The following is a 26312-nucleotide window of genomic DNA, read 5'->3' on the forward strand; positions in this document are numbered from 1 at the left end:
TCCTATCTAATGACATCAAAAACACTTCAAAATCACGTAAAGTCAGTGAGAAAAGTGGTGTCAAAATTTGAACTGCCAGAAATACAGTTTGAAAGGACAGTCAGGGACAAAGTTGCCTTTAAAACCCCCTTAGAGTGAGAAAATGACAGTTTCAAGCACATTTTTGGAGTCCCCATTAAGTTTCCTATCTAATAACATAAAAAACACTTCAAAATCACATAAAATCAGGGAACAAATCAAGGGAAACAAATTTGTCATTTATCACTATTATTTAATAAATAATTATGCAAAAATATAATCCATTACACTCAATAAAAAGACTTATATCACGTCTTTGACTAAATTCTCGATTCCTTGAATGATTTCATCGCACTTGGACTTTGAAATTGATCCAATTTTGGCCAAACACATGCGCACACTCAAAATAAACTGCAAAACGAAAATTTTAGCACACTTATCTTGTTTGTGAGTTAATTTGGAATACCTTTTCCAAATGTGTTATCGTTTGATCCTGAAAGTATGGCAGATTGAGTGGGATTTTTTTCTGAGTACTAAACTCATCCCCCTGGCTTAGCAACATCCCTCTCATGAAAGTTAACAAGTCTGCTAACCTAAATGAGTCTTCTATTACGTCCACTTGCAATCTGGAATTTTTCAGTTAAAATAAAAAAAAATTACTAAAACAATCAGCAACCTGAAAGGGACCCACTGGTCATCAAAATTCGGTTTTTTATCCACCAACCAACACCGGAAAGGGGAGGAAATCAAGGCTCCGTTCAAACTGAAAGGGGACAGTATGACGCCAAGACAAGGTTTTCCATGTCCAATCCATTGCTGGACGTTCAGTTGAGTGTCCAAGTCCTGTTGTGACGGTTCAGGAGCAAAAGTAGGATGAGAGTGAAACCAACCTGCAATTTGACTGGTTACACTGCTAACTTTATGCCCAACACCCACCACCTAATATTTCGTAGCCTTTATTGTAAATATTTTCGGCGGCTTTGGCTTGCGATATGGGGCACATATCGCAATGGGTGATGGAAGATGCGATATTTTTGCACGGTTCGTAACAGCAAATTTTCAAAGCGCCTTTCTGATAATCCCAGCGACCTCCCACCAGTCCCATCACTTCGGTTAGGTAGGAATGGGCGTGGAAATCCATTAAAATTAATGCGGACAGCGTCAAACTCACTGAATACTCTTGCTGCAAAGCGCACACAATAGAAAACGAAACATTTGTTGGAAGTTTGTTTTACTGGTCGTTCTGGTGGAAATGGTCGACAATAAACCAGTCTAATTGATGGTTTTTTGATGTATGCACGTGGTTTGGGAGGTTCTTCATTTACCACCGTTGTAGTAATTATTTCGCCTTGGTCACCGTGTACCATTGTACAACCACCTTCACCATCCTATAATATTACTATTTCATTATGTTTGTTGTGTGTGTTAAAAAAAAAACCCTTAAAAAAGCCCAACTAACATTAGTAAACTTTTTAAGCTTTCTCCTGGGTCCCAACTCTGTACATTTTCGGTTAGTGATTGTTTTAGGTTGTACATCTTGAGGTGTTTCTCTAGACTTATTAACGCTTAGTTGTAAAACTCTGCTCAAAGGACGGCCGTACTGAGTTTGCTCTAAATTACCATACATAAACAATACTACAGTGTGATAAGCTAATCAACAGAATACCACAGCCAAAATTTATAGCTCCGATTTGTTCCAAGAAGAAATGCACTCGACTGATACAAGTTACGTCACCGCAATTTTTTAATCCGCTCCTCATCGCCGTTTTGTATACGTAGTTTGGTTTTGATGCCAACCAATTGTTGATTATATGGTTTCTAATCTGGGATAAAAAAAAACCTTACCCTCGGGGATCTACAACAACCAATTGGTTACCTTCAAATAACGTTCTGGAGTTTTGGCAGGTCTTCCATCAAAAAAATCCGCATTTACATATTTCTCCAAGTCGGTAATGCCGTTCTGATCTAAGACAAGTTCAGCAGTTGGTAATTCCATAGACTCAAGTTGTTTAACTATTTCTTCACTGGGTCCCACCTTGGTGGCTTCTACTTCTTTTGTTTGCACTAGTTTAGTTTCCTTCACCGCCAAACCATCATCAACTTCTTCCACGTCAATGCTAACGTCACTTGATTCTCCTTCCTCTTCCCGTTTGATTGTAACTACTTCTTCACCCACTGAAATAACAGGTTTTGGCGGTATTTCAGCAGTTGATTCACTTTTAGGCATTTTAGTATCTTTTTCAGCCTTGAACCGTGCTTTTTTTTTGATAAATTTTCCTTTTGATTTACTTTTTCTTGGTGACTTTTCAGGTTTTTTAGGCGATGTCAACACAGTTTTACTATAAGAATCAGTAGAAGACCCACTAGAGCTTGTCCTCCTCAACTTTTTCACCGTAATTACTTCTTCAATGCTGGCTGGGATCTTAACAAGATTTTACATTTTAAATTACCTCTAAACATACAGCAACAACTTACCTGATCATCATGTAACACATCAGAGTTGACTATATTGGGAACATCTTCAGTACAACTATCCGAACAGCGATAGCCGCTAAGGCTTCCAGTAAAAAAGTTTTTCAAGTAGTATTTTACTTCAGAAGCGGATTTAGAGCCGATAAATTGAGACAGTCGAACGCTGCTTTTACCGAAAATCTCCAAACCGCGTTGCAGTAAGTTTTTCTCTTTATCCGTCCACCCGCTCTCGTCAGTGATACAGTTTTCCAGGGATACCTGTTCGATACCGTCGGAATCGGAGCAGTCCGAAGTGGTGGGTGCCGAGTTTTCATTGTACCAATTATCAGGGTTGCCACTGGGTTTGTCTAGCAACCACTGGGGATGAATGGTATAGTCGCAATTAAGCAAATCTGAATTCTGTGACACCAAAAGTGTTTTTTCCAGTCTAAAATAATTTATGTTATTTATTTTCAGAAAAAAACAAAAAATTTACATTTTTTTGACTGGACAGGACCAAGAAAATATTGAATGTGAAGGGAGTGTTGTGAAAATTATAGGACCTAGTTAGAACAGTTATAGTTAAATAAAACAATGCAGTCTCTGACACTGGATGATGGAGATGGTAAATGTGACGTCACAATGACGAAATTTGACAGTTGGTCAAATTATGATTTTGTCAAGTTAGGTCATTGTGACCTCACATCCCACTGGCTTCATAGAGCTTGAAAAGGAAACCAAGCCAAAATAATGACAACAGAATGTTTTAAAAGAACCTGAATTGAATCAGGCCTGGTGCTGCAGTTTGTCAGCAGCAAAATTTGTAGTTGTTTTCAAGAGTAGAATTTTGTACAAATTTGCATAATTAATACAGTTCATTTGAGAACGGTACGTCGAAATACAACAGTTGTGGTGGTGTGAAGCAACAAGAACTTAAGGATAACGTACAAAACCACTTACAAACTAGACTCGCCCCCGAGGGGCAAATTAAAGTCCCCCAAAATATCTATTTCGTCTTCGTCAGCCATATAGAATGATACATGCGTCAGGTGGGCCGTCAAAAATTTCCACTTCCCGGTGCAAAATTCAAGGTCCGGCTCGGCCAGCAATATAAAAAGACTCAGGGCAACGTTGTAAAATTAAATCCACATTTATGGGAAAATTAATAAAGACCAAAATAGGAACCAAAACAGGATCAAAAACTAAGGTTAAGTTTTGCGAGTACTACAGTGACAGTTGACAGAATTAGGGCAGTGATCGGTTAAAGAACAAAACTTTTTAAACAAAGTAGAGTAGTAGAGATAGCTGGAGATAGCTAGAGTAAGGTAAAAGGAAAAGTAAGGGTTAAAAAGAGAGTTGGACTTTGATTTGGTTTTTATAATAAATAAAAAATTACAAAACTAATAAAAATGAATATTCAATTTCGGAACATACTCCTTTAACTGTCAAAGAAAATGAAAATACAATCACGCAGGCGTTCCGCCACCTATGGAATACTACGTACGCGAGTTGCGTCCGCCATTACGTTGTAACTTGAAGTTTTCGGTTAGCACGTGGAAATTGCCTCCGAATAATTTTCAGTTTTTTCGCGGAAATAAGCTTCCGTATCGCGTATTTTGTGTGAAAATATCCCAGACACCGGTTCCTGGTCGTTTGTGAGCTATTTGCCGCCGGCAACAAACCGTAAGTACTGCCCAATATCGGTAATTTGTTTTGACATTTTACACCAATCTGGTACTAGTGTGGCCGGCATTTTAAGTTTTGGGGGGTGGCGGTATTTTGCCGTATCGGCCATTCGACAAGTCTCGAATGTTCGAAAACCCTTGCAAGGTTTTTCTGTAAATACTTAATTGTTTCCTGGGTTTTATTTATTTATTCAAGCTTGTTGTTATTTTTGTAATTATTAATGGTAAGTTGACATGCCAGGGTTCGGTGAAAGTACGGTGAAGAAGTTGTGCCACGAGTTGGTTCTTTTCATCTTCAAAGTCCAACCTTTTGTTATTTTCACCACCAAATTTGCTGGTGTTCAGCAAATTATTTTTAGATTAGTTGACCCATTTGTATTTGTGATGGAATCTGCCACATTATTCAAAATTGTCTAGTACCTACCTACTCAATAATCACTGCCAATAATAGGTATAGTCAGTAATGTAATGACTTCCTGAATATTTTTTTTACACTTTTAAACCAATTCTTAAAATCCTAAAACTGGCAAGGACATTTACTAAAATTGCGCTAATTTAATTAGCTTATATATTTATATTTTACTTCCAACACTAAGAATGTACCATTGCTAATAATTTGGCGAAATTGTAAGAAAATAAATAAAATTTTTCCTTGACCCAATCAGTCAGACTAATACTATCCTGCTTAATTACACTAATTAGTTCTAAGACATGTAGTATTAGAGAAAGTTTGTCTGCACCTAATACTGTGATGTAGGTGTGTATTGAGAGCAGGGTATTATTTGAGAAATTAAAGATTAATTAGAATAACCAATTCTAATATTTAAAGTGTATCTACATTTTGACACTGAAAATTTAATTAAAACCAAGGTTAATTAATTTGATACATCAGACAAGTGGAACAACGATTTATGATTATAAAGACCATACTTTTATTTGGATGTAATTGATGATTTTGTCCCACATTGGCCAAGTATCTTTGATAACACATAATTCAGCTTATGCAGCTCTCATATCAGTTAAAACTGTTTGAATCTGCACTTAAATTGAAGTAAACACTTGAGGTTTTTGTTTCAAGAATTTACTTCCTAGAAATGACCCTAAAAACGATACATTAAAACAACCTGCAGAATGAAAAAAAAAATAATATGAAACAAACATTTGATGATGATCCAACTACATGATATGTGAATTCATTGATTTTGAATTTAAGGGTTGACGTTCGTTAATGACATTCGACTGACAGTTGACAGTATGGCGTCTCACTCAATCCTGACAGTTCAGTTTTTTGTTAGTGCAAATTTTTTGAGTTTTTTTAGCAAGTTTTACACTATTAGGACTGAAAAATGTGAAAACTTGTAATTCAAATGCATGGTGGATGAATACTTAAATAGGTGAGCTTGTATTTTCATTTGTTTTGCCGGTAACTATTTACCGGCTTTAGTTTTGAATGTTACACTGGTTTGCACTGTTTAAGAAACCTTAAACAAGAAGAAATTTAAGTGATAATTGTGCTAACAGGAGTGTTATGTGACTGTCCGACTTGCCCTGAACTTCAAAGGAAGATGGTCCCAAGTTAATGTTAGGAATTTAGTTAATTAACTATCTCTGAAACAAGTTAATTAATACAGTAAACAAACAAACCTTAAATTCTTGTTGAAACATAAAAATTAGATTACTAACTTCTATTGACTTATGTAACTGGTCTAATCACCTTAAAACCAAAGTACCAATAGACGACCATAAAGAACATAATTAAGTATTTGTTTATAGCTGCTTTGAGTAATTATTTTCAAGAAAATCATTCAACCATTGAAAAGAAAAAAAATTCCAAACAATATCTTGGTAGCTAGTTTAAGTGTCTGTGTGTGTGTATTTTTGGATGATTAAGTTAGTCTATATATGGAAAGGATAATGACTTTAGTAGTTATTAAAGTTTGGTTGGTTGAGGTTTGTTCTAGAAATTTGCTTGAAACTGTTTCTCAAATTTTGATCTTGATCAAGATTTCCTGGTTGGATTTCATCCAAACATCTCATTTTGTTACTATTTTTATTTGAGGTGTGTTTGACCCTGACAATGTGACATTTTTATTGAGTGTTTAACCTCTTGTTTAGGTCTCTATAATGGGAAAATAAGGTATTCCATAGAAAGTTTCTACAACAAAAAAAATGGATGTTTTTCAAACATTTCCTCGTTGGAGCGTGAATCAACTATAGTTGAATAGTCTAATGTTCAGCATGGTTTATTTCATGTTCTGTTATTCATGTCTTTGTTTGGCAACAATTCAAGCAAGATTATTTTAGTAATGAAAGTATAGTATTTCGATCTTACAGCCCTACAAAGTTGAATAATCCCAGTACGGTCAGGTGCAAGGTAAAAACCAGTATAAATTATCCTCGAAGATGGAATGTCTGCGAGTTTGATGACTCTTCGTCGTTGTTGTGGTCAACCAGGCTGAGAAGCTACATCACACTTATATTGCATAATATCGCCATTGTTTAAATATTTAATATTCCGGGCCTGCAAGCTGAAGATGGTAACGATTACAACCTTATTTCCTGCCCCATGTTAATTGATCATAATCCGGATTGAGTGCATTTTTTACTTGGTCTGGTGCTTTTCTTGTTTTAGGTCCGGTTAGTTAGATCACGTGTTTAATTACATAACTTAAAATTATTGAAGATTTGAAAATCACCACTCCAATGTATAACCTACTTATGCCAATCACTAGAAACCAGATCGAATTGGCGAGATAGTTTGGAAAAAATGTGAAAGCAGTAACATTATCTGTAACCATTGTAAATAAATAGCTGGACCCAAGATTGTGTGTTAACGTTGATAATAATGGACTGTATTTATTTCTTTGATTTACACTTTATTTCAACTGAAATATACGGAGCAAAGGGGAGGCTCGTGTCCACCTTATAAGACTTGTAGATGCTCTGTCGGTCCGCGGTGTTGCCACTTCTCTCGCACCTCAACATTCCGCCCGCCTTGGAAGTACTCCGGTACTTTCGAAACTATTTAACTAACAACTAATATATAAATTTACGCTTTAAGTCCAATGCTACAAGAAACTTGAACAACTTGCTTATAACTAACTTAATCTAATATTATGTACTACTGTTTCCTTAAAACTTACATTATTGTCATTTAAATAAACCTAACAGTAGCGAAAAAACAAGCCAACAGGCCTTTTACATATCCTTAATATCTTAATTATGATCGGTCTTCTGAGTCCAATCATCATTTGGCAAAACACAAAGCTTGTTTACACCTCTCGTTACGTTGTTATTTCTTACGCGCACTTTCACAACACGTACCACACCGTCCGCTCCAGGCATTAGTTCGGTTACTCGTCCTAGCGGCCAGTTGCAGGGTGGTGCATGATCCTCTTTCAAAATCACTAGCGATCCAATTTGGAGCAAATCTGAAAACTTCTGTTTCCACTTGACTCTGGTCTGTAGTTCACATAAATATTCTTTATGCCACCTAGACCAATAGTGTTGACCCATTACTTGGAGATTCTGCCAGTGTTTTAAACGGTTTTCTGGCACTTGAGTTAAATCTCTTTCTGGAAGAGCTGTTAAGGATTTGCCAATCAGGAAATGCGCAGGAGTTAAAGCTGAACAATCTTCAGGGTCAGACGTCATCGGACATAATGGACGCGAATTTAATATACCCTCGATTTGTGTCAAAATGGTCGCAAGTTCCTCGAACGTTAAAGTCTTATTACCAATTACACGTTTAATATGCGATTTTGAACTTTTAATACCGGCTTCCCAAATGCCTCCGAAGCTAGGCGATTTTGCTGGGATGAAATGCCATTGAATTAGTTCGTTTGAGAGTTGATTGGCAATAATTTCAGACTTTTGTTTTAAAAATTCATAAACAGCTTTAATTTCATTATTCGCGCCTACATAGTTGGTCCCGTTATCGGAATAAATATTTACTGGTCTACCTCGGCGACTAATAAATCGTCTAAATGCAGCCATGAAAGCCTCAGTGGTTAGTTCAGTGACGAGCTCTATATGAACTGCCTTGACGGACATACAGACAAATAAGCACATATAAGCCTTTGTAATCTTTGCTCCCCGAGTTTTTCTATCCTTGATATAGAAAGGACCTCCGTAATCAGTACCAACATTTGCAAACGGTGGTGAACTGTTTACTCGACAGGCAGGTAAATCCCCCATCAAATACTCTAACGGTTTTGGGTTCGCCTTAAAGCACACCACGCAATTGCGAACAATATTTTTGCAAACACCTCGTCCCGATATCGGCCAAAAACGCTCTCTGATTGAGCAAAGAAGCGTCTGGACACCGCAATGTAATAGTCGTTCATGTTCTTGCGTTATTATTAATTTAGTTAACCGATGTTTACTAGGGAGAATTATCGGGTGTTTTTTGTCAAACGATTGACTCGCGTTCCTTAATCTTCCTCCTACCCGAATTAAGCCATCATCAATGAATGGATATAAGGTTAACAATTTACTTTTTTTATTAATGGGTTTATTTCGAGAAAGAAGGTCGTATTCGAGTGAAAAACATTGTTTTTGAACGGCAATAATTAAACATTTTAAAGCTTTGTCAATTTCTAAAGGTAAAAGTGCTCCTAATTGTCTCTGATTTTCTTTAATATTTTTAGTAAACCTTAAAACGTACGCAAGGATTCTTACAATTTTCGGTAGAGACGAAAATCTATTTGTTAACTCTGTTATAACATCGTTTTCTTTTGTTAATAACGTGCAAGTCAGGGAATTGCACTGTTCTGGTATAATTTCTGGCAAAACTTCCGTTGGTAAATTCCATTCAGAAAAATTGAGCTTGAGCCATTTGGGTCCAAACCACCACAACTTACTCTGACTTAAATCTGTTGCTAAAGCACCTCTTGACAATAAGTCAGCGGGATTGTCGCCTGAATTCACATGTCCCCAGTCATTGGCGTTGGACAACGTTTGTATCTCACTTACCCTGTTTGCTACGAAAGTTTTCCATCTGGTTGGGGTACCTCTGATCCACGCTAGTACAATTGTTGAATCCGTCCAAAGGTACTGCTTACTGGGCTTTATTTCCAACGACTCGGCTACCTTTTTTACTAAATTACTCAACAGAACAGCTCCGCATAACTCTAGCCGTGGTATATTTATTTGTTTCAACGGAGCTACCCTAGACTTTCCACATAATAAATTTGCAACCCACTCCATCGAGGGCAACTGGCAACGAAGATACACGCAAGCTCCATAAGCTTTGTTTGACGCGTCGCAAAATCCATGTATCTCAAAAGCAACATACCCATTTATCATGGCATGTCTTGGGATCCTAATGCTACCAATATTGTCCAGATCTCGATGAAACTCACTCCAGGACTCCAGTACTTGCTGTGGTATTTGCTCATCCCAACCTACCTTGTGTTTCCATAAATCTTGAATGACTATCTTTGCCCTGATTATCAGAGGACCTAAAAGCCCTAAAGGATCAAATATCTGACAAATTATTGATAATATTGCTCTTTTACTAAGACACTCAACATTTAACATATTAGGAACATTGATTTTATAACAGATTAAATCATTGTTGGAATCCCAGTATATTCCAAGAGTTTTATTTTGTTCTCCTTGGCCAATGTGTATCATGCTGACATCTAAACTTTCATCCAGCTCAAACCTTTTCAAGATGTCATCATCATTACATAACCATTTCCGTAGCGAAAACCCGGCTGATCTGAGAACTGAAGTTACGCTTTTTTGGAGTTCTAATATTTCTTCTTGACTGTTCGATCCTGTAAGCAGATCATCCATATAAAAATCCCTTTTTATTATTTTACTAGTATATGGATGCTCGCTTTCTACTTCTTCAGCCAAGTAAAATAAACATTTTACTGCTAGATAAGGCGATGAAGCATTGCCGTAAGTCACGGTATTCAGAGCATAAATCTTAAGTTCATCGGTTTCTGAAAAACGCCAAAATATCCTTTGATATTTTCGCTCATCTGTATCCACCAGTATTTGCCGATACATTTTTGAAATGTCGGCTGTCATGACATATAAATGAGTTCGAAATCTAGTCAATATAGAAAAAATATCTTGTTGTAAGGTCGGCCCTACATACTGGACATCATTGAGGGATAATCCTGTGTCAGTTTTGCAAGAAGAATCGAAGACTACCCTGCACTTAGTAGTTAGACTAGTCGTTTTCAAGACCGCATGATGTGGTAGGAAAAAACCTTCACTACTTTCTTCATCACATTCTGACATATGTTTAAGTTCGCAATATTCTCTCATAAAATCGTTATACTCTACTCTAAGTTCTGAGTTTTTAATTAATTTTCGTTCAAGCAGCTCAAATCTTCGCTTGGCAATTTCTTGGGAACTCCCTAACATTTTTAGATTGGGCTTAAACGGTATTTTAACAACAAACCTTCCTGACTCATCTCTTTTGACAGTCTTTGTAAAATAATCTTCACAAATTTTCTCACTCTCAGATAATATTTTAGTCTTACTTAATTCTTCCAATTCCCAAAACTTAACAATAATATTATCTGTTAGTGCGTCTGAATTTATCACCAAATTGCAATAATTAACTTGTGAAATTTGTGAACTGCCAGACATTCCTACTTCTCCTGCAATCACCCAACCAAATAATGTATTTTTTAATACAGGCAAATGTTTTCCTAATGTCTCGTAGCCAGGAATTAAAATTCTCCAAACAATATCAGAACCCAACAGTAAATCTATGTCACTTACCTCGTTAAATGTAGGATCTGCCAATTTCATCCAAGTTGGAATTTTAATTATCTGTTTATTAAAACTGACAGTTGGTAATTTGCATATTATATTAGGTAAAACAAGACATTTTATTTTTTGCTGAAAATCACCATTACACGATTGAATAGTTAAACTTGCTAATTTATTTACATTTGTAACTGTTTGACCAATGCCTTTTACTATATGCTCAATTGGAGTCGATATTAATCCTAAACTGTCGCATAACCTTTCAGATAAAAAATTTGATTGTGAACCCCCGTCCAGTAAAGCGCGTGCCTTTATTATTTTACCATTATCTCCCATTAGTAAAACCATCGCAGTCGATAACAAAACTTGGGACGGTCCGCCCAATCGCGCAACGTCGCATTGCGATTCGATTATATTTCGATCGGCCCCGGTCCCAACGCGTGCAATGGCGGCGGTCGAATTCTCGGGTGATTCTATAACGTTTTCTTGAGCGCCAGCGGTTGGCACATTTGGTTGATTGTTAGGAATTTCTCGGTCAAAATGTAAAACTGTGTTGTGTGCCTTATGACATTTGAAACATTTTCTCATTTTGCATTTCCAAAATGGATGTGTGTCTCTAAGGCAAATAGAGCACAATTTTAATCTCTTTACTTCGGAAATGCGCCCAGCTACCGACAAACCCAAAAATTTACTGCAATTAAATACACTATGTTCTTCATGACAGAAGTAACATTTCATTTTTTCAATAGCCGAAAACCCGTAGCCTCGAGTTTTCTTGCTAACTTGACTTTCACCTGAGGGTTTATTAAGTTTGCAGCTTTCCAACTTTTCCAGAATATCGCATTTTTGTTTTAAAAATGTATTTATATCATTCATCGTTGGTAAGTCGCCTGTAATTTTAAAACTTTCCCAATCGCGTCTAGTAACTGCATCAAATTTATTACACATAATGTATATAATTAAACGATCCCAAGATTCAGTTTCTTCTCCTAATGCTTTAAGAGCCCGCAAATGTTTTGTGTATGTGTCAAATAAATTTCTTAACTCAACGTGTGACTCTTTAACAATCTTAGGATGTTCAAAAATATCTCGAATGTGACTGTGAATAATCATATTTTTGTTTTCAAAACGATCTGACAAACTTTGCCAGGCAACAGCATAATTATCAGAGGATACTTGCAACGACTTAATACTTTGAGCAGCCTCCTTCACTAAAGAAGCTCTAAGGTAATAAAACTTCTGTATATTTGTGAGTGTTTCATTATCATGAACCAGTGCTGTAAAAATGTCCTTAAACTCTAACCAATGATTGTAATCACCATCAAAGGTTGGTATTGATATTGGAGGTAATTTTACCATAGAGCGAACCTGATCGTTAGACGTTGAACCAACCACTGATTCAGCATGAACCGCACTCAACCGATCCACTGCAATTAAACTCTCAAAGCGAACCTTTAAAATAGCCTTAACCTCGCCAATCAACTCAAAATATATATTTTCAAACAAAGTTCTTTCATTTTCGCCTGCGTCGGAATCATCTAGCAACTCTATATCTGACTGTAGTGTTTCAAACTCTTCGAAAAGAGGTTCTGTTTTTTCCAACCTAACTTGTAACTGATTGTATACACTATCAGGAACATTAATTTTTCCTATAACATTTTCCTGTAAATAAGTTCTCAAACGAGTTAGCTTGGATTTTACAGCACCCCTTTTGGCTTTCAATTCCGTAATGTTAGCCATTTATGACACAGTCGAAGGTATATTTTACAAAATAATAAATAAACTCTACTTGCCGTCTGACCCGTGGCGCAAATTTCTTGAAATTGCGTTTTCCTTCAAGTGGCGTCAAGTGCACGACTGCACCGCGTTAATAACTTCGTCGATGTGGCCTTTAGTTTCACTAATATGGGCACTGTTTTTGGTTTATTCTTCTCCAAACTTCACCAAAATCCGGTCGATGGACCAATGTTAACGTTGATAATAATGGACTGTATTTATTTCTTTGATTTACACTTTATTTCAACTGAAATATACGGAGCAAAGGGGAGGCTCGTGTCCACCTTATAAGACTTGTAGATGCTCTGTCGGTCCGCGGTGTTGCCACTTCTCTCGCACCTCAACATTGTGTATGATGATTATAAAATAGCACGGCCTTGTAATGTCGATCTGGCCCTAGCTACTATTTCTGGACATGCAACAGGTTAACAACGTGGATGACGTGTCGTCATTAACGAGTTGCATTTGAATGAAGTGCTTGCGATTTCGAGAACTTTCGCCAAGTTGCCAAGTTTCGTCCCCCCGGAAAACGATTGTGGTTTTCTACAAGTTCGTCTTGGGAAATTATCTTGTTGAGTGTTTGTTTTGTTCAAGTTGCCATCGAGGTATACAGTACGAGTGGTTAATGTTTGTTGCGTTATCTTATCATGAAGCTACGTAAAATTTCGATTGGTAGTCAACAATTTGGATAAATTGTAACTAAATTTGTATCCAAATATGTTTACTTCTTTTGCCTGGTTCTGATCTCACCACACCAAAATGGTTTGTTGAGAGAGTCACCTGAAGCTAATCTTAGAGTCCAGGAAGATGTTCTCCAGCCTATAAAAACAACGGTGTTATCAATCATTTTTGCTGGTCGTAGTGCGCAATATGGCAACACGGCAACCCACAATCGCTTCGTTAATTCCGATAATTCCAATCAACCACGGCCTTGATGTTCTACGACCAGGCAGGGCGCAGACTCACGTCTTTTTCGTGTTGTCAAGAACACGAACCACGACGACGATCAGCACCACGTCCACGTGGTAAAATCCGTTCGCCGGTCGACGTAGTCAGCTTCGAAGCGTTATTTTTTCGACACGCAGTTTAGGCCAAATCAAAGACTTTTTCGGATTTTGTTTGTGTTTCTCACTGGACGCCTATCAAATTGAATTGCCCGCGCTCGATAGGATCGCGTTGTGATTGGACAGCTGTTTGAGTGGTTTTTCGCTAATTTTGGACTTTGTCATGGTAGGTAATGATTTGTTTTAAGATGACTGTCAAAAATAACATTTAACGTTGAGTAAAGACTCTAACCACCTTTTTACTGCTACGTAGTCAAAAAAACTAATCACCTCATCCACCATAAAGTAGTTGAAATTACTTAAAATATTATTGGCAAGATAAAACTTAATTCATTTATGATGAGTACTTAAGTGGACATTTTTAAGGCTTTGTATCGATATTATTCCCTATACTAACAAACTAAATTCAAGTGAGTGCAATTTACATGTTCACATTGGAATTTTAGTAACTGGACGACCTTCTTTCCCAGTCCAATAGATAATAATTAGCCCGTTATGTAAATTCACCTTCTTGACATTAAACCAATCTCACACTTTCGTTTTTTTTCCCGCATTTTATGCTCCTGATGTAACCTACAATTTATTGGTTTATTGATTAGTAATCTTTACACATTATGACAACTAATCTAGATGATTGTAAAATAATTATTTTTTCCTGATTTAGGTTTGTTTACTTTTTGCTGCTTCTCCGGATTATTAATGTAGTTAACTTAATTAGAAGTTATTTTTATACCGTTACACGATAAATTTGCGCTAATTAGCTGGATTGCAACAATTTCCCTACAAAATCATAACACTCTGCATTTTTTTTGCGCGTTCGGTGAGATAATGGCAGAATTTTTCATGCCGCCTTTAAGTGTGGCAAGAAAAATGTATGAAACCGCCAAGTCTGTAATGGGTTTGATGAAATACGGTTCGATTACCTAACTTATAGATTTATCTGCGTCTAGCTAGAATAGTTTGGGAGATACGCTTCATTATTTTCAATTAAATCTGAAAGATGGTTTAAGAGAGAAAGAAGAACCAGTTTTTGATTCTCTGTATGTTTACACATGTCAAACGTATTTGAACTACTCTGAATTTAATACAAAAGTGATTGTGATGAAAATTCCACACCGGTTTTTAACCCGTCCGTGTTGGCGAACGTGTTTCTGTACTTGGCAGACGCAGATACGACTAATTATACCATCATTAGTGGTTTAATTAACAGACGATTCCGTTAGGTGGGTGACTTATTGCCTACATTTTGCTAATACGCTTTAGGTTTTAGGGTTTTTATTGACACGCAAGTATTTGTTGCGTTTTCCGGATGTAATATGAATGTAGTGAATTATGGTCGTTATATGGCTTTTGCGAGTATTAATGGTAAAGTAGGCTGTGCATCTATCATTTTAACGCTCCATCAAGCGTGCTGGGCCAATTTCGACGTCACGATGACGTAATTTGACAGTTGATTATAATATTATTCTGTTCAATTACGTCATCGTGACGTCAAATTTCCAGCCTTCAAACTGTCAAATACATACATGCACCGCCTACTTTGGTGTTATTCAACCAAATGGTATAGGATTTCATTTTATTTTTTGAGATTATATTTTTTGAGTTTTTTTTTGTCTCTTTACCATCATTAGTGGTTTAATTAACAGACGGTTCCGTTAGGTGGGTGACTTATTGCCTACATTTTGCGCTAATACGCTTTTAGGTTTTAGGGTTTTTATTGACACACAAGTCAGCGGTTTATTGAAACTGCACACCTGTTGCTTTTCATTGAGTTCAGGGGAATTACAGTATTTGTTGCGTTTTCCGGATGTAATATGAATTATGGTCGTTACTGTATTCCTGTTGACATATTCTATATAATAACATTGTGGTAAATCGGCGGAAATGACTAGGCTTTATTGCTAATTTAATTCTAATGTTATATTTTGTGTGTTTTTGGAAATTGTTTGACCGGAACTGCTGCAAAGTTTTTATACCAGATGCCTATTACCATATCTATTCAACAAATTCGCTTCTAAGGAGAGTAAATCGTAGGGACGTTTGTACGCCTACGAACTGTAGCTTTCCTTCTCTAATAGATAGAAATTTTGCAATAACCCAATCAGGTTCGCCGATCTGCATCCGGGTTCGCCGACTCCCGCGAAAAATTCAAATTTTTGTGTACTCTTACCGTACCCACAGCAGCACCCATATGACCAAGTGAAACCAGTGGGCCGGTTGGTCCAAGTGAATGGAGTAACTGAATTTATGTTCGCGTTGAGACTGTAGTACTTGACCTTTTAATGTAGAACGGTATTTTTGTCTTGTCGATTCTTGTTGGGAATTTTATGTGACGTAATTAGTTTGTTTTAGAAGATATCCGTGAAATGTATGTAGATCATCACACCTGAGGGATGTGAGAGTATCAAAAATAAGTAGCTATACACTCCTTGTCCTGTTAACATAACCCAGCACAAATGTCATGTACATTGGGTTGTTTGTGATTGGTCAAAAAAAGCAGCAAGGTGAACGCTGTTTTTTTGACCAATCACAAACTGTAATGACATTTAAGGGCCATATTAAGTCATGTGACCTGTATTAACCACTGGTAAAGTAGGCTGTGCATCTATCGTTTTAACGCTCCATCAAGCGTGCTGGGCCAATTTCGACGTCACGATGACGTAATTTGACAGTTGATTATAATATTATTGTGTTCAATTACGTTATCGTGACGTCAAATTTCCAGCCTTCAAACTGTCAAATACATACATGCACCGCCTACTTTGGTGTTATTTAACCAAATGGTATAAGATTTCATTTTATTTTTTGAGATTATATTTTTTGGGGACCATATAATTTTTTTTTGTATAATAGTTTTCGTACATTTAACTGCCTGCTGACTAACTACTAACTATAGAATTGTTGAACGCAATCCAACTATAAAAAAAGATAAATAAATATAAATGCAGAAGGTGAATTGGGATATTTTGGCTTCTATTCATATAAACATTATAAACTAATTCAACCTTGACTGACAAAAATGTTTTTATGAGAAAATACGCGTTGGTAGATTTTTTCCCCGCAAATCGGAATTGAGGATCTATTAATTAGCATCTTCAAATTGGTCGGGTTGAACAAACTTACAGCGCTAACTAGTTTTTTTTCCAATTTGTTTCAGGATTATATTGTTGAATTTGGGCCCAGTAATCGTGGATCGATCAAGCTATGGCCCCGTCCCCAATTCGTCATTTGTTAGCGTGGAGTTTGCCTTCTGTTGCCGTTCTTCTCAGCTATTTGTGGTACAAAAAGAGGAGAATTGGAGCTCGAAGTGACACAGGAGGCTGCGAACCTCTAGAGGAGGAATCCTTCCAAGAGTGCGTGCAATCATTGAATAATTCAGTCAAGAGCGAACCAGTTGACATATCATTCAAAACTGCCGATCAATCGGTAAGCGCCGGAATGTACCAATAGCGCCATGAATGTAACGTTGAAATGTATGTTGCCAGGTGGACGTTCAGAGTATTCCGAGCTCTACTCCGGCTAAGAAATTCAACAGATCGCTGAGCGGCGTTGAAACCGCTCCAATCGATATAGTGTACCCTAGAGATTTGAAGACGTCCAAGTCTAGTCCCGTGGTCATTTCAGATGAAGATTTGGACCTAGAAATTGAGAAGGTAAGTCAAACTTTGCTTTGAAACATGATTGAAAAAAGTTTCTTAATGTGAAACACAAGTAGCCCGAACGAATGTGACGTCATTTGATAGTTGAAAAGATGTATTTACAGCCTTTTTTAATGGACGAATGCAAAATCGTTCATCAATGAGCTCGATTTTATCATAGGCAACCAAATATGCTCATAGTATAGTTCTATCCTTCTTTATTTGTATTAAACAGAAAGAAATAGACGCATATTATTGAGTTGACATCCACCATTACCGCCGCAACTAACTGTCACTGTCATTGTCAAGGCTGCCTATGATTTTGGTTTGCCGTGTTGCGTATACAACTGACAATTACTTATATTAATTGGCGATTAATATTCTCAATTTTAGTAACGCGTAAACGCATTATTAATCGCTTAACCAACCGTCAGTTTGGTTAAAGTTGTACAGATGGCATTAAAGGCATTTTTTCTGGTGCTGAAAGCAAAAAACTTAGCCAACCAGTCTTTATTGTTACTATCGTATCCAAATAACATAAACAACTTGCTTTATCGTGAATTGTTTTGATTAAAAAAAATTGTATTTATCACCAATACGTTCAATGTTCAACTTATTGTCGTTAGTATCTGTACTAGAAAACGTCAAGTGATTTTGTTAGTTTTAAAGTGTTTTTTTGTTATTTTTTATAATTTCTGTGTTAATTGATATAATTGCAGTGACAGACTGTATCATGAAGTTAGAGAATAATTTTCAGATTAAATCTATGAAAACCCACTACATTTCCCCCAACATTGCCAAGACGCCTTCCCCAATAAAGTCCAGCTCATTGACAGCAGTGACCGAAAAAGACACCGCAACAACCCAAAAACCGACGTCTACTGATAACACTCCCATCAAAAAAGAACCTTTCACCGTGGTGACAAACAGCGCGGAAAAAAATACAGTTATTCCCGGCAAATCTCCTAAGAAGGGTAAAGGCAAAAACAGAAAATTGGAAAAACCTGCTAACAAGAAAATGGCCCAGACTGAAGTGCCCGAAGGCAAAATGACTGAATTAAAGGTTAGAGTTTGTTCACTTTCTCCCGAATTGTTCTTATTCTGTTTTTTCAAATAAGCAGATTTTGATTGACAAGGAGGAGGCAACCGTGGCATCCTCCACAGGAAACAAGCAACGTAGCGACAGCGTCCATAAACTCCATAGGAAAAATTCGGGACGGGATTCGGCCAATCATAGCCCGTCCGATGTCATGTTGGCTAGTTCCAGTTTAAGCAGTATGTCGGACAATCACAGCGAGGTGAGTTTGTATGTATGAATTTATCGCCGTCGATCAAGGACGTGAGACAAGAACGGATTACGTAAAAACCTCAATCTTATCGCTTGCATATTAATTGGTAGAGATAGAGCGTTTTTGGATAGCGATTTTCCCACTTGATGTGAGATAAAAAATATCGTTGCTTTGTGGCGGTAGTTTGATCATGAATACCACGTCGGCTCGTCATCTCGTTCCGTGTTGTTAGCGCATCGTTTTTTTGTTAAATTACCTATGGTAAGCCATTGTATATTTTTTTAAAACATCAAACGTCAAAACCTTGTGATCTAGCTAAATTGGTTAGTTTTATCTTTATCCAATAAATTGCGTGCCATTGTTAACAGCTGGACTGTTCCATATGTTTTTCAGGTGTTTCACAGTCAACATACATAGCTTTTGTATACAGGGTGGTCCATCGCAATCCATTATGAAGAAAATCATAATGACTTGCTTATTTTATATAAAATACCCTGTATTTTGTTTAACTTCTTTTCTAGACATTTTTATATCTGTATTCGTTTTTTAGCATTTTATTTGAAATTTGACATTTGCAATACCAAAAACAATTGTAATTTTCGCTTACCAGAAAACGGTTTTTTTTCTTGGTATTTGTTTTTAGCAAGATTGGTTCTACAGTAGTAGTAGAAAAATGATATAGGGTGAGCAAAAAAATTTGAAAAATTCAAGTTTTTGAAATAGAAATATATGGAGCACACTCCTATTTTTATAATTTTATCTTGTTCCCTGTTTAAAATTAGGACAAGTTTGTATTAGGTTACTTATTTGAAAAATTAATAGGTTCTAAAATAGTCGACGTCACAATGACCGTAATTTAACAAAACAATACGTTAACCAACTGTCATATTACGTCATCGTGACGTCAAATTTGCCTGGCACACTTGATGTAGCGTCAAAATGCTACTATCCACAGCCTACTTTACCACGTTAACCAACTGTCGTATTACGTCATCGTGACGTCAAATTTGCCCGGCACACTTGATGCAGCGTCAAAATGATACTATCCACGGCCTACTTTACCATTAACATTCGCGAAACGGCTTCTGTCGTTTATTTGTGATTATTTCAAAAAGTATCCCTTTTTTACATACATGCGATGCACGTCATTGACGTTTAACGCGCCTCGTTGCCAGATGTTTAGTTTTTTTCATTAAAACCCGAACTTTACATAAATTTTGTATTTATTTACTTCTTGTCTCTCAATTTTAGACGGGAACAAGATAAAATAACCCGCAAGTAAAGTCTAAGCAAAACAGGTTTTTTTCTTGGTATTTGTGTTTAGCAAGGTTGGTTCTACGGTGGTAGTAGTAGAAAAATGATACAGAGTGAGCAAAAAATTAATTTAAAAAAATTCAAGTTTTTGAAATAAAATATATGGAGCACATTCCTATTTTTATAATTTTATCGTGCTCCCCGTTTAAAATTAGGACAAGTTTGTATTTGGTTACTTATTTGAAAAATTAATAGCTTCTAAAATAGTCGACGTCACAATGACCGTAATTTAACAAAACAATACGTTAACCAACTGTCATATTACGTCATCGTGACGTCAAATTTGCCCGGCACATTTGATGCAGCGTCAAAATGATACTATCCACGGCCTACTTTACCATTAACATTCGCGAAACGGCATCTGTCGTTTATTTGTGATTATTTTAATTATATGACGTACTACGGCAGAATTAATGCCGTCTACTATTCCTACTAGAAGATTAAATGAAATTACTTAAAATAACACTCTTAGAAAGATAATCAACAATTCGGAAATCGGGTATGAGTTTGTCATAAAATACTCTTAAAACATTCCCGATTTAACCGACTCAATTTGGCTCACCCTGTATTTTGTGAGAAATATATTCTAACATAATTTTTTTTGCAGGGTTCAAGTGATAGTGGTAAAGGAGGTAGCGACCTGGCCACCCCGCCAGCCTCCCGCACTCCCCAATTGCCCGCCAATCCGGTGTTGCCAATCATTTACGATTTTCTCGTTCCCCAAACTCTAGTCGGAAAGCTAATCGGCCGACACGGTTCGTTCGTTCAAAATATTAAGGACCGATCAAATACTTTTGTGTATATTAGGAAACATCCCACCAATAACAAGTTTAAGGTAAACTTGAACTAGCGAGAAAGTACAGTATTGACTGAATATTGTTTGCTCTTTTAGTTGTGCAGTGTGGAGGGTACTCAAGCCGATGTCGATAAAGCGTTGAAACTAATCAGAGAGAAATTCCCGCCCAAGAAATACCCAGAAGTGACTTTGGAACAGGTTCAGTTGACTCCAACGGTGCACACGGTGCCTCTTATTCCCGACTACATTTATGTAAGCACGTAACGGGATGAAATGCACATTTTTTACTTGAACGGGCAATTTACTCGTAGCTCAAACTGATCGAGGGCATCAACAACGACACCATCGTCAGTTGCATGGTGGCCCCCGACCATTTGTTTATGCAACAACCCGCCCACCCATCGTTTCCCACATTGTCAATGCTGACCAATTGCATGAACCTTTGCTACATGTCGGCCGAATCGCCCATGTTGCCGCGGCCAATTCCACGTAAGTTGTTACGCGATGTCACCCTACAGAAATTTACTAAACTTTGTGACGTAGAAAACACAGTTTGCGTGGCCTATTCCGTGGATTCGTGGTACAGAGTGATGGTGTTGTCCACGGACGAGGCTACCGACACTTCCTACGTGAAATTTATGGATTTCGGCGGTTACGCTTATGTGGAAAACGAAAATCTCAGGCAGATCAGAAGAGACTTTATTATGTTGCCTTTCCAGGCAGCCGAATGTTTCTTGGCCAACGTTTTACCTAAAAGTGGTAAGTTTAGTTTGGTTGCCATGTTAATTTTGCTTAATGCAGAAGGTTTTCTTTTGGTGGTTTGAATTTTTGCATTTACTTTGACGAAACATGTTAAAGACCATTAAATGCTACTCAAAAATGTCAAAGGCGGTCTTTAGAACCATTTTGAAAGTTTCATAGATACTCTGAATGCTATTGAGAACATTCTAAAAAGTGCCAGAGGCTTCTACAAGTGTTTTAAACCTTCCCAGACTTGTTTTAAATTGTCAGAGGTCTCTAGGAAAATTTTAAATCTGCCAGAGACCTTTAAGTGCTACTGAAAACCTTCTAAAAAGTGCCAGAAGCCTTTGCAAGTGTTCTTCATCTTTTAAAAAGTGTTTTATGGGCTCATCTTTTTGCTCTAATTAGAAGTACTCCTGAATTCCGATCTTTTGTCTGTTGGAAAACGTCAGTTTTAATGCGGCGTTGTCTGGTTGACAAATCACAGTTTTTGTTTTGTTTCTAGGCAAAAAATAACAGATTTTGTGTGTGTTTTCTTATATTATTAATAGTTGTATTTTCAGTTTAGTTATTTGTTACTAGTTTATTTTTAATATTCGTCAAGAGGGGGTTATTTTATACTTAATACATTATGAATTCTTTGGTTAATCTTAAAACAGTCACGTGACCATTTGTACCTTAAAATGACTCGCTAGATTTAGAGTTTAAAACTAAAAAACGGTCACGTAATCTTTAAAATTAAATTTAATTATTGAAAATAGTCACGTGACCCGTCAAATAATGTTTTGTCATTTACAGTCGCGTGTGATCTTCAGGGCTCCGTTTTGGCATTAAGTGAGAGTCACGTGACACATTTTTAATTGAAAATGCATTATAAAGAGAGTAACGTGTGTGTCTTTAAAAATATCAGTTTAAACTGAACAAGGAGCATGTGATCCTTTAAATAACATTTTGACATTCAAAACTGTCATGTGACATTATAAAATCCATTTTTAATCTTAAAATAGTCACGTGACCTTTAGGATCCGTTTTGTAGTTAAAAAAGATTGTTACGTGGACTAAAAAAATTAAATTTGAGTATTGAAAATCGTCACGTGACCATTTGCACATCAAAAGCAGCCACGTAATTTAAAAAATCTCGGTTCAAACTGAAAAACGGTCACGTGACATTTTAAACTTTATTTCGCCATTTACAGTCACGTGACTTTTTAAAAAATGTTTAATTATTGAAAATCGTCATGCGACTTTATGAACTGTAAAAAGAAGTCTTTTTGAAATAATCACAAATAAACGACAGAGGCCGTTTCGCGAATGTTAATGGTAAAGTAGGCCGTGGATAGTATCATTTTGACGCTGCATCAAATGTGCCGGGCAAATTTGACGTCACGATGACGTAATATGACAGTTGGTTAACGTATTGTTTTGTTAAATTACGGTCATTGTGACGTCAACTATTTTCAAAGCTATTAATTTTTCACGTGGACTAAAAAAATAAATTTGAGTATTGAAAATCGTCACGTGACCATTTGCACATCAAAAGCAGCCACGTAATTTAAACAATTTCGGTTCAAACTGAAAAACGGTCACGTGACACTTTAAACTTTATTTCGCTATTTACAGTCACGTGACTTTTTGAAAAATGTTTGATTATTGAAAATCGTTATGCGACTTTATGAACTGTAAAAAGAGTCACGTGACCTTTAAAAATGTATTTTATTTTTGAAAATCGTCACGTGACCATTTGCACGTTATAAGGAGTCAGGTGACTCTTCAAATAATACTTTGACATCTAAAACAGTCACGTGACCTTTAGGTTTGTCACGTGCTGGTTGCACTGTAAAGAGGGTCACGTGTCTTTAAAAATATCAGTTTAAACTGAAAAACGATTACGTGATCCTTCAAATGACATTTAAAACTGTCATGTGACATAAATTCCATTTTTAATCTTAAAAGAGTCACGTGACCTTCAGGATCTGTTTTGACGTTAAAAAAGTGACGCGATTTGAAAAAAATAAGTCTAAACATAACAACTGTCACGTGACGTTAAAAATGACATTTTTATCTTACAAATAGCTACGTGATTTAGTGTATCAGTTTAAAACTAAAAAACGGTCACGTGACCTTCAGGATTCTGTTTTGACGTTAAAAAAGAGTCCTGTGACGTTTGAAATAAATAGAATCTTTATTATCATCGATACCTCAAACCAGAAATTCTTATCTTGTTTAGTTTTCCAAATACGAGTAATTTAATTCAGATGGGATAGCAAAAGAAAGCGTATTATAGGAAATACTGCAAAAGTTGGCAACTATGTCTGCAATGACGAGCTGTATTAGCGCCATCTCTTAGAGAGTTTACCTACAACTGAAGCGGCCTAAAATACATTAGAAAGCCCTTGAAGCAGATACAGTACTTATCATTTAGTCTACTTCTGCCTTCCAGTGACAGTTAACGTCAAACTGACAGTTCCACTGGATTCCCCGACCCCAAATTAGTCGAAAACGAATATAAACTCGATTTTTTTAATTTTGGCCGCCATCTTGGATTTTCTGCCTTCCAGTGACTGACAGTTAACGTCAAACTGACAGTTTCAAAAAAAGGGATTTTATAGTTTACTGAATGTTTTCCTCCTAACCTAACCTAATTTGAAACTGTTAGATGAGGTGCACCGTTTTGCCTCTAGGGGGCGCCGAAAGCGCTTTATGGTACACTTTTACACTTAACCTCAAATAACTCAAGACACTTTGTAGAAAGTTTTATATGTCAATGGATAGCTAATGAAATGAGCTTATCATTCACATATAAAAATTGCTGGATTAGTGGTTGGACGGTTTCGCCGCTAGGGGGCGTTGAAAAACCTGTCAAAATATTACGTCATTATGACGTCAAAAAAGCTCTACTCGCTCCATGGAGCATGAAAACGAATGCGGCCACTGTTTTCATGATCTGTGACAGTCAAAGTAATATTTAATCTCAATTTCAACTAATTAATTACTTTGAATACGATTAATGGCAAACTAAATTGTTCCAGATGATGGTTCGTGGTCAGAAGGTGCTTACAACTTAATAGCTGAATTAACCAAAGGTTCCCTCATTTATACCCAAGTGGCCGGGTACACCCCCGACGATATTCCTTTAGTTTTATGCTATATCGTTACCAATAATAGGGTAAGTTTAAATTAGAAACAACGTGGTTTGAATTAATCCGTAACTCGACAGGGTTACATAAATGTGAATCGAAAACTGTGCGAGGAGGGCTACGCCCGATGGACGGGCGACGAAGAGGAGCAAGATCAGCGTCAAGAAGACGCCGCCCAGTCCGCCCAACTCGAAAATCAACCCCCCGTCGATGTGGTTAGCCAGTAGGCCCGTTTAATTAATTACTTGTTTTTGTATCTCTCCCACCTCGTTTCGGCTTGCGATGACTGAGAACGTAAATTTCACTCATCATCCATTTTTCAGGCCGGTGGTTGTCTAAAATATTATTCTTTTCGTGAGCTAGTTTTAGATTATTGACTGATATGATTAAGTATACGGCGTGTCCCGAAATTCGTTTAAGCTTAGATGTCGAGTATTCGGGTTATCAGGGATATTTTCGTTGGAGACGCGTCCGTATATTGTGTCGGAACCAGTTTGGTTCGTTAGCTAATAATGCTTTAATTTTTCTTGAAGAAAGAATCGCGTTTGGGTACATTTTTAAACATTAAACCGAATCAGTTTTAAAAAAAAAATGACGTAGTTTGCTTGCAAAACGATCTATCAATTAGGTTTAACTTGTATCTTACATTATTTTGTAAATGTAAATAACGTTAAACAAGTTTCTGGAAGAACACGTCAAACATGGTTGCGTTGGTAAAGGGACGGCAGTATTTTTTTTTTAAATTCTTTCTTTAAGAGATTTTATTTATTTCATTTCACTTCGTGAGTTACTTTTAGTTTATTTTTAGTGTAAATAATTTGGGTGTTATCCACGGAGCACTGTTTTGTTATAATTTAGTAGTACTTTTTTTTTAGAGTTATTAGCTTTTGTTTTTTAATTTTTTTTAAGGAGTTCGGTGTAAATATTAGCAGAATATTTTGTCAGTCACGTTTTCTGTGTATCTTACACAACGTTCTTACTACGTAATAGTAATGTGGCTGTAAATTTACCCCCTCCGTGCGTTTTGCTATGGTTTCCCTAGTATTTAGGCAGTTGCCTGTGTGACTTTCGATATTTGATGTTTTCCTTGAATTTGTTACGTATCTTATAATTTGATGATTTTGTTATAATAGCTATTTTGTATATATTAGCAGATTCATTGTGTAATATAAACTTTTTTGGATTTTTGTCTTTGATGATAATATACTACTATTAATAAAACTCTTTTTTTTGGATAGCACAATGTTTTTTTTCCTTTCCAAAATGCATTTTGAATTGCTTAGAATCATAAATTGGTTCATTAGCTACTAGAAAATGAGAAAAATATCTTGAAATTTTTGCCAGAAAGAATTTTTACTGGTGGATTGTTTAAATGCGATGTGCTTAAAACAATCATTTTCTTACTCCAAGTGGGTTTTTCAGGCGATTTTGTCTTTGACTGTCCTTTCCAACTGTGTTTCTGGCAGATCAAATTTTGACACCGCTTTTCTCCCTGACTGTACAAAATTTTGTAGTTTTTTTATGTTATTGACCAAGAAATTTAATAAGGATTCCAAAAATGTACTTAAAACAGTCATTTTCTCACTCTAAGTGGCTTTTACAAGCGATTTTGTCCGTGACTGTATACTCAAAACGGTGTTGCTAGCAGTTCAAACTTTGACACCCATT

At 36.5% G+C, this 26312-nt stretch overlaps 3 protein-coding genes across 6 annotated transcripts; 1 reads left to right on the forward strand and 2 right to left on the reverse strand.

The window, feature by feature from the left end:
- Positions 1 to 250: 250 nt before the first annotated feature.
- Positions 251 to 3711, reverse strand: LOC145728514 (histone H2A deubiquitinase MYSM1-like). Its single transcript, XM_081978808.1, has 10 exons — positions 3430 to 3711; positions 2494 to 2917; positions 1895 to 2440; positions 1685 to 1841; positions 1478 to 1629; positions 1254 to 1406; positions 958 to 1201; positions 695 to 908; positions 485 to 644; positions 251 to 429 (listed from the first exon to the last, which is right to left on the reverse strand). Exons 1-10 carry the CDS (start codon positions 3495 to 3497, stop codon positions 322 to 324), a joined length of 2226 nt encoding a protein of 741 aa, XP_081834934.1. The 5' UTR covers positions 3498 to 3711; the 3' UTR covers positions 251 to 321.
- A 272-nt stretch (positions 3712 to 3983) lies between these two features.
- LOC145728515 (uncharacterized) lies at positions 3984 to 25881 on the forward strand. Of its 4 annotated transcripts, none has more exons than XM_081978809.1 (11): positions 3984 to 4152; positions 16887 to 17155; positions 17215 to 17382; positions 18125 to 18430; positions 18486 to 18665; positions 20578 to 20805; positions 20863 to 21018; positions 21078 to 21255; positions 21310 to 21525; positions 24537 to 24673; positions 24725 to 25881. In XM_081978809.1, exons 2-11 carry the CDS (start codon positions 16934 to 16936, stop codon positions 24869 to 24871), a joined length of 1938 nt encoding a protein of 645 aa, XP_081834935.1. In that variant the 5' UTR covers positions 3984 to 4152; positions 16887 to 16933; the 3' UTR covers positions 24872 to 25881. The 4 variants fall into 4 exon arrangements, with proteins under 4 accessions (XP_081834935.1, XP_081834938.1, XP_081834937.1 ...); XM_081978812.1 differs by having other exon boundaries at positions 3985 to 4152; positions 18489 to 18665; XM_081978811.1 differs by lacking the exon at positions 3984 to 4152 and adding an exon at positions 5528 to 5548.
- Positions 7371 to 10538, reverse strand: LOC145727734 (uncharacterized). Its single transcript, XM_081977549.1, has one exon. The coding sequence runs from the start codon at positions 10536 to 10538 to the stop codon at positions 7371 to 7373; it is 3168 nt and encodes a 1055-aa protein (XP_081833675.1).
- Positions 25882 to 26312: the final 431 nt, after the last annotated feature.

Source organism: Ips typographus, linkage group LG4 (genome assembly GCF_016097725.1).
Source record: "Ips typographus isolate SLU linkage group LG4, UJ_Ityp_2.0, whole genome shotgun sequence".
Lineage (NCBI taxonomy): Eukaryota > Metazoa > Arthropoda > Insecta > Coleoptera > Curculionidae > Ips > Ips typographus.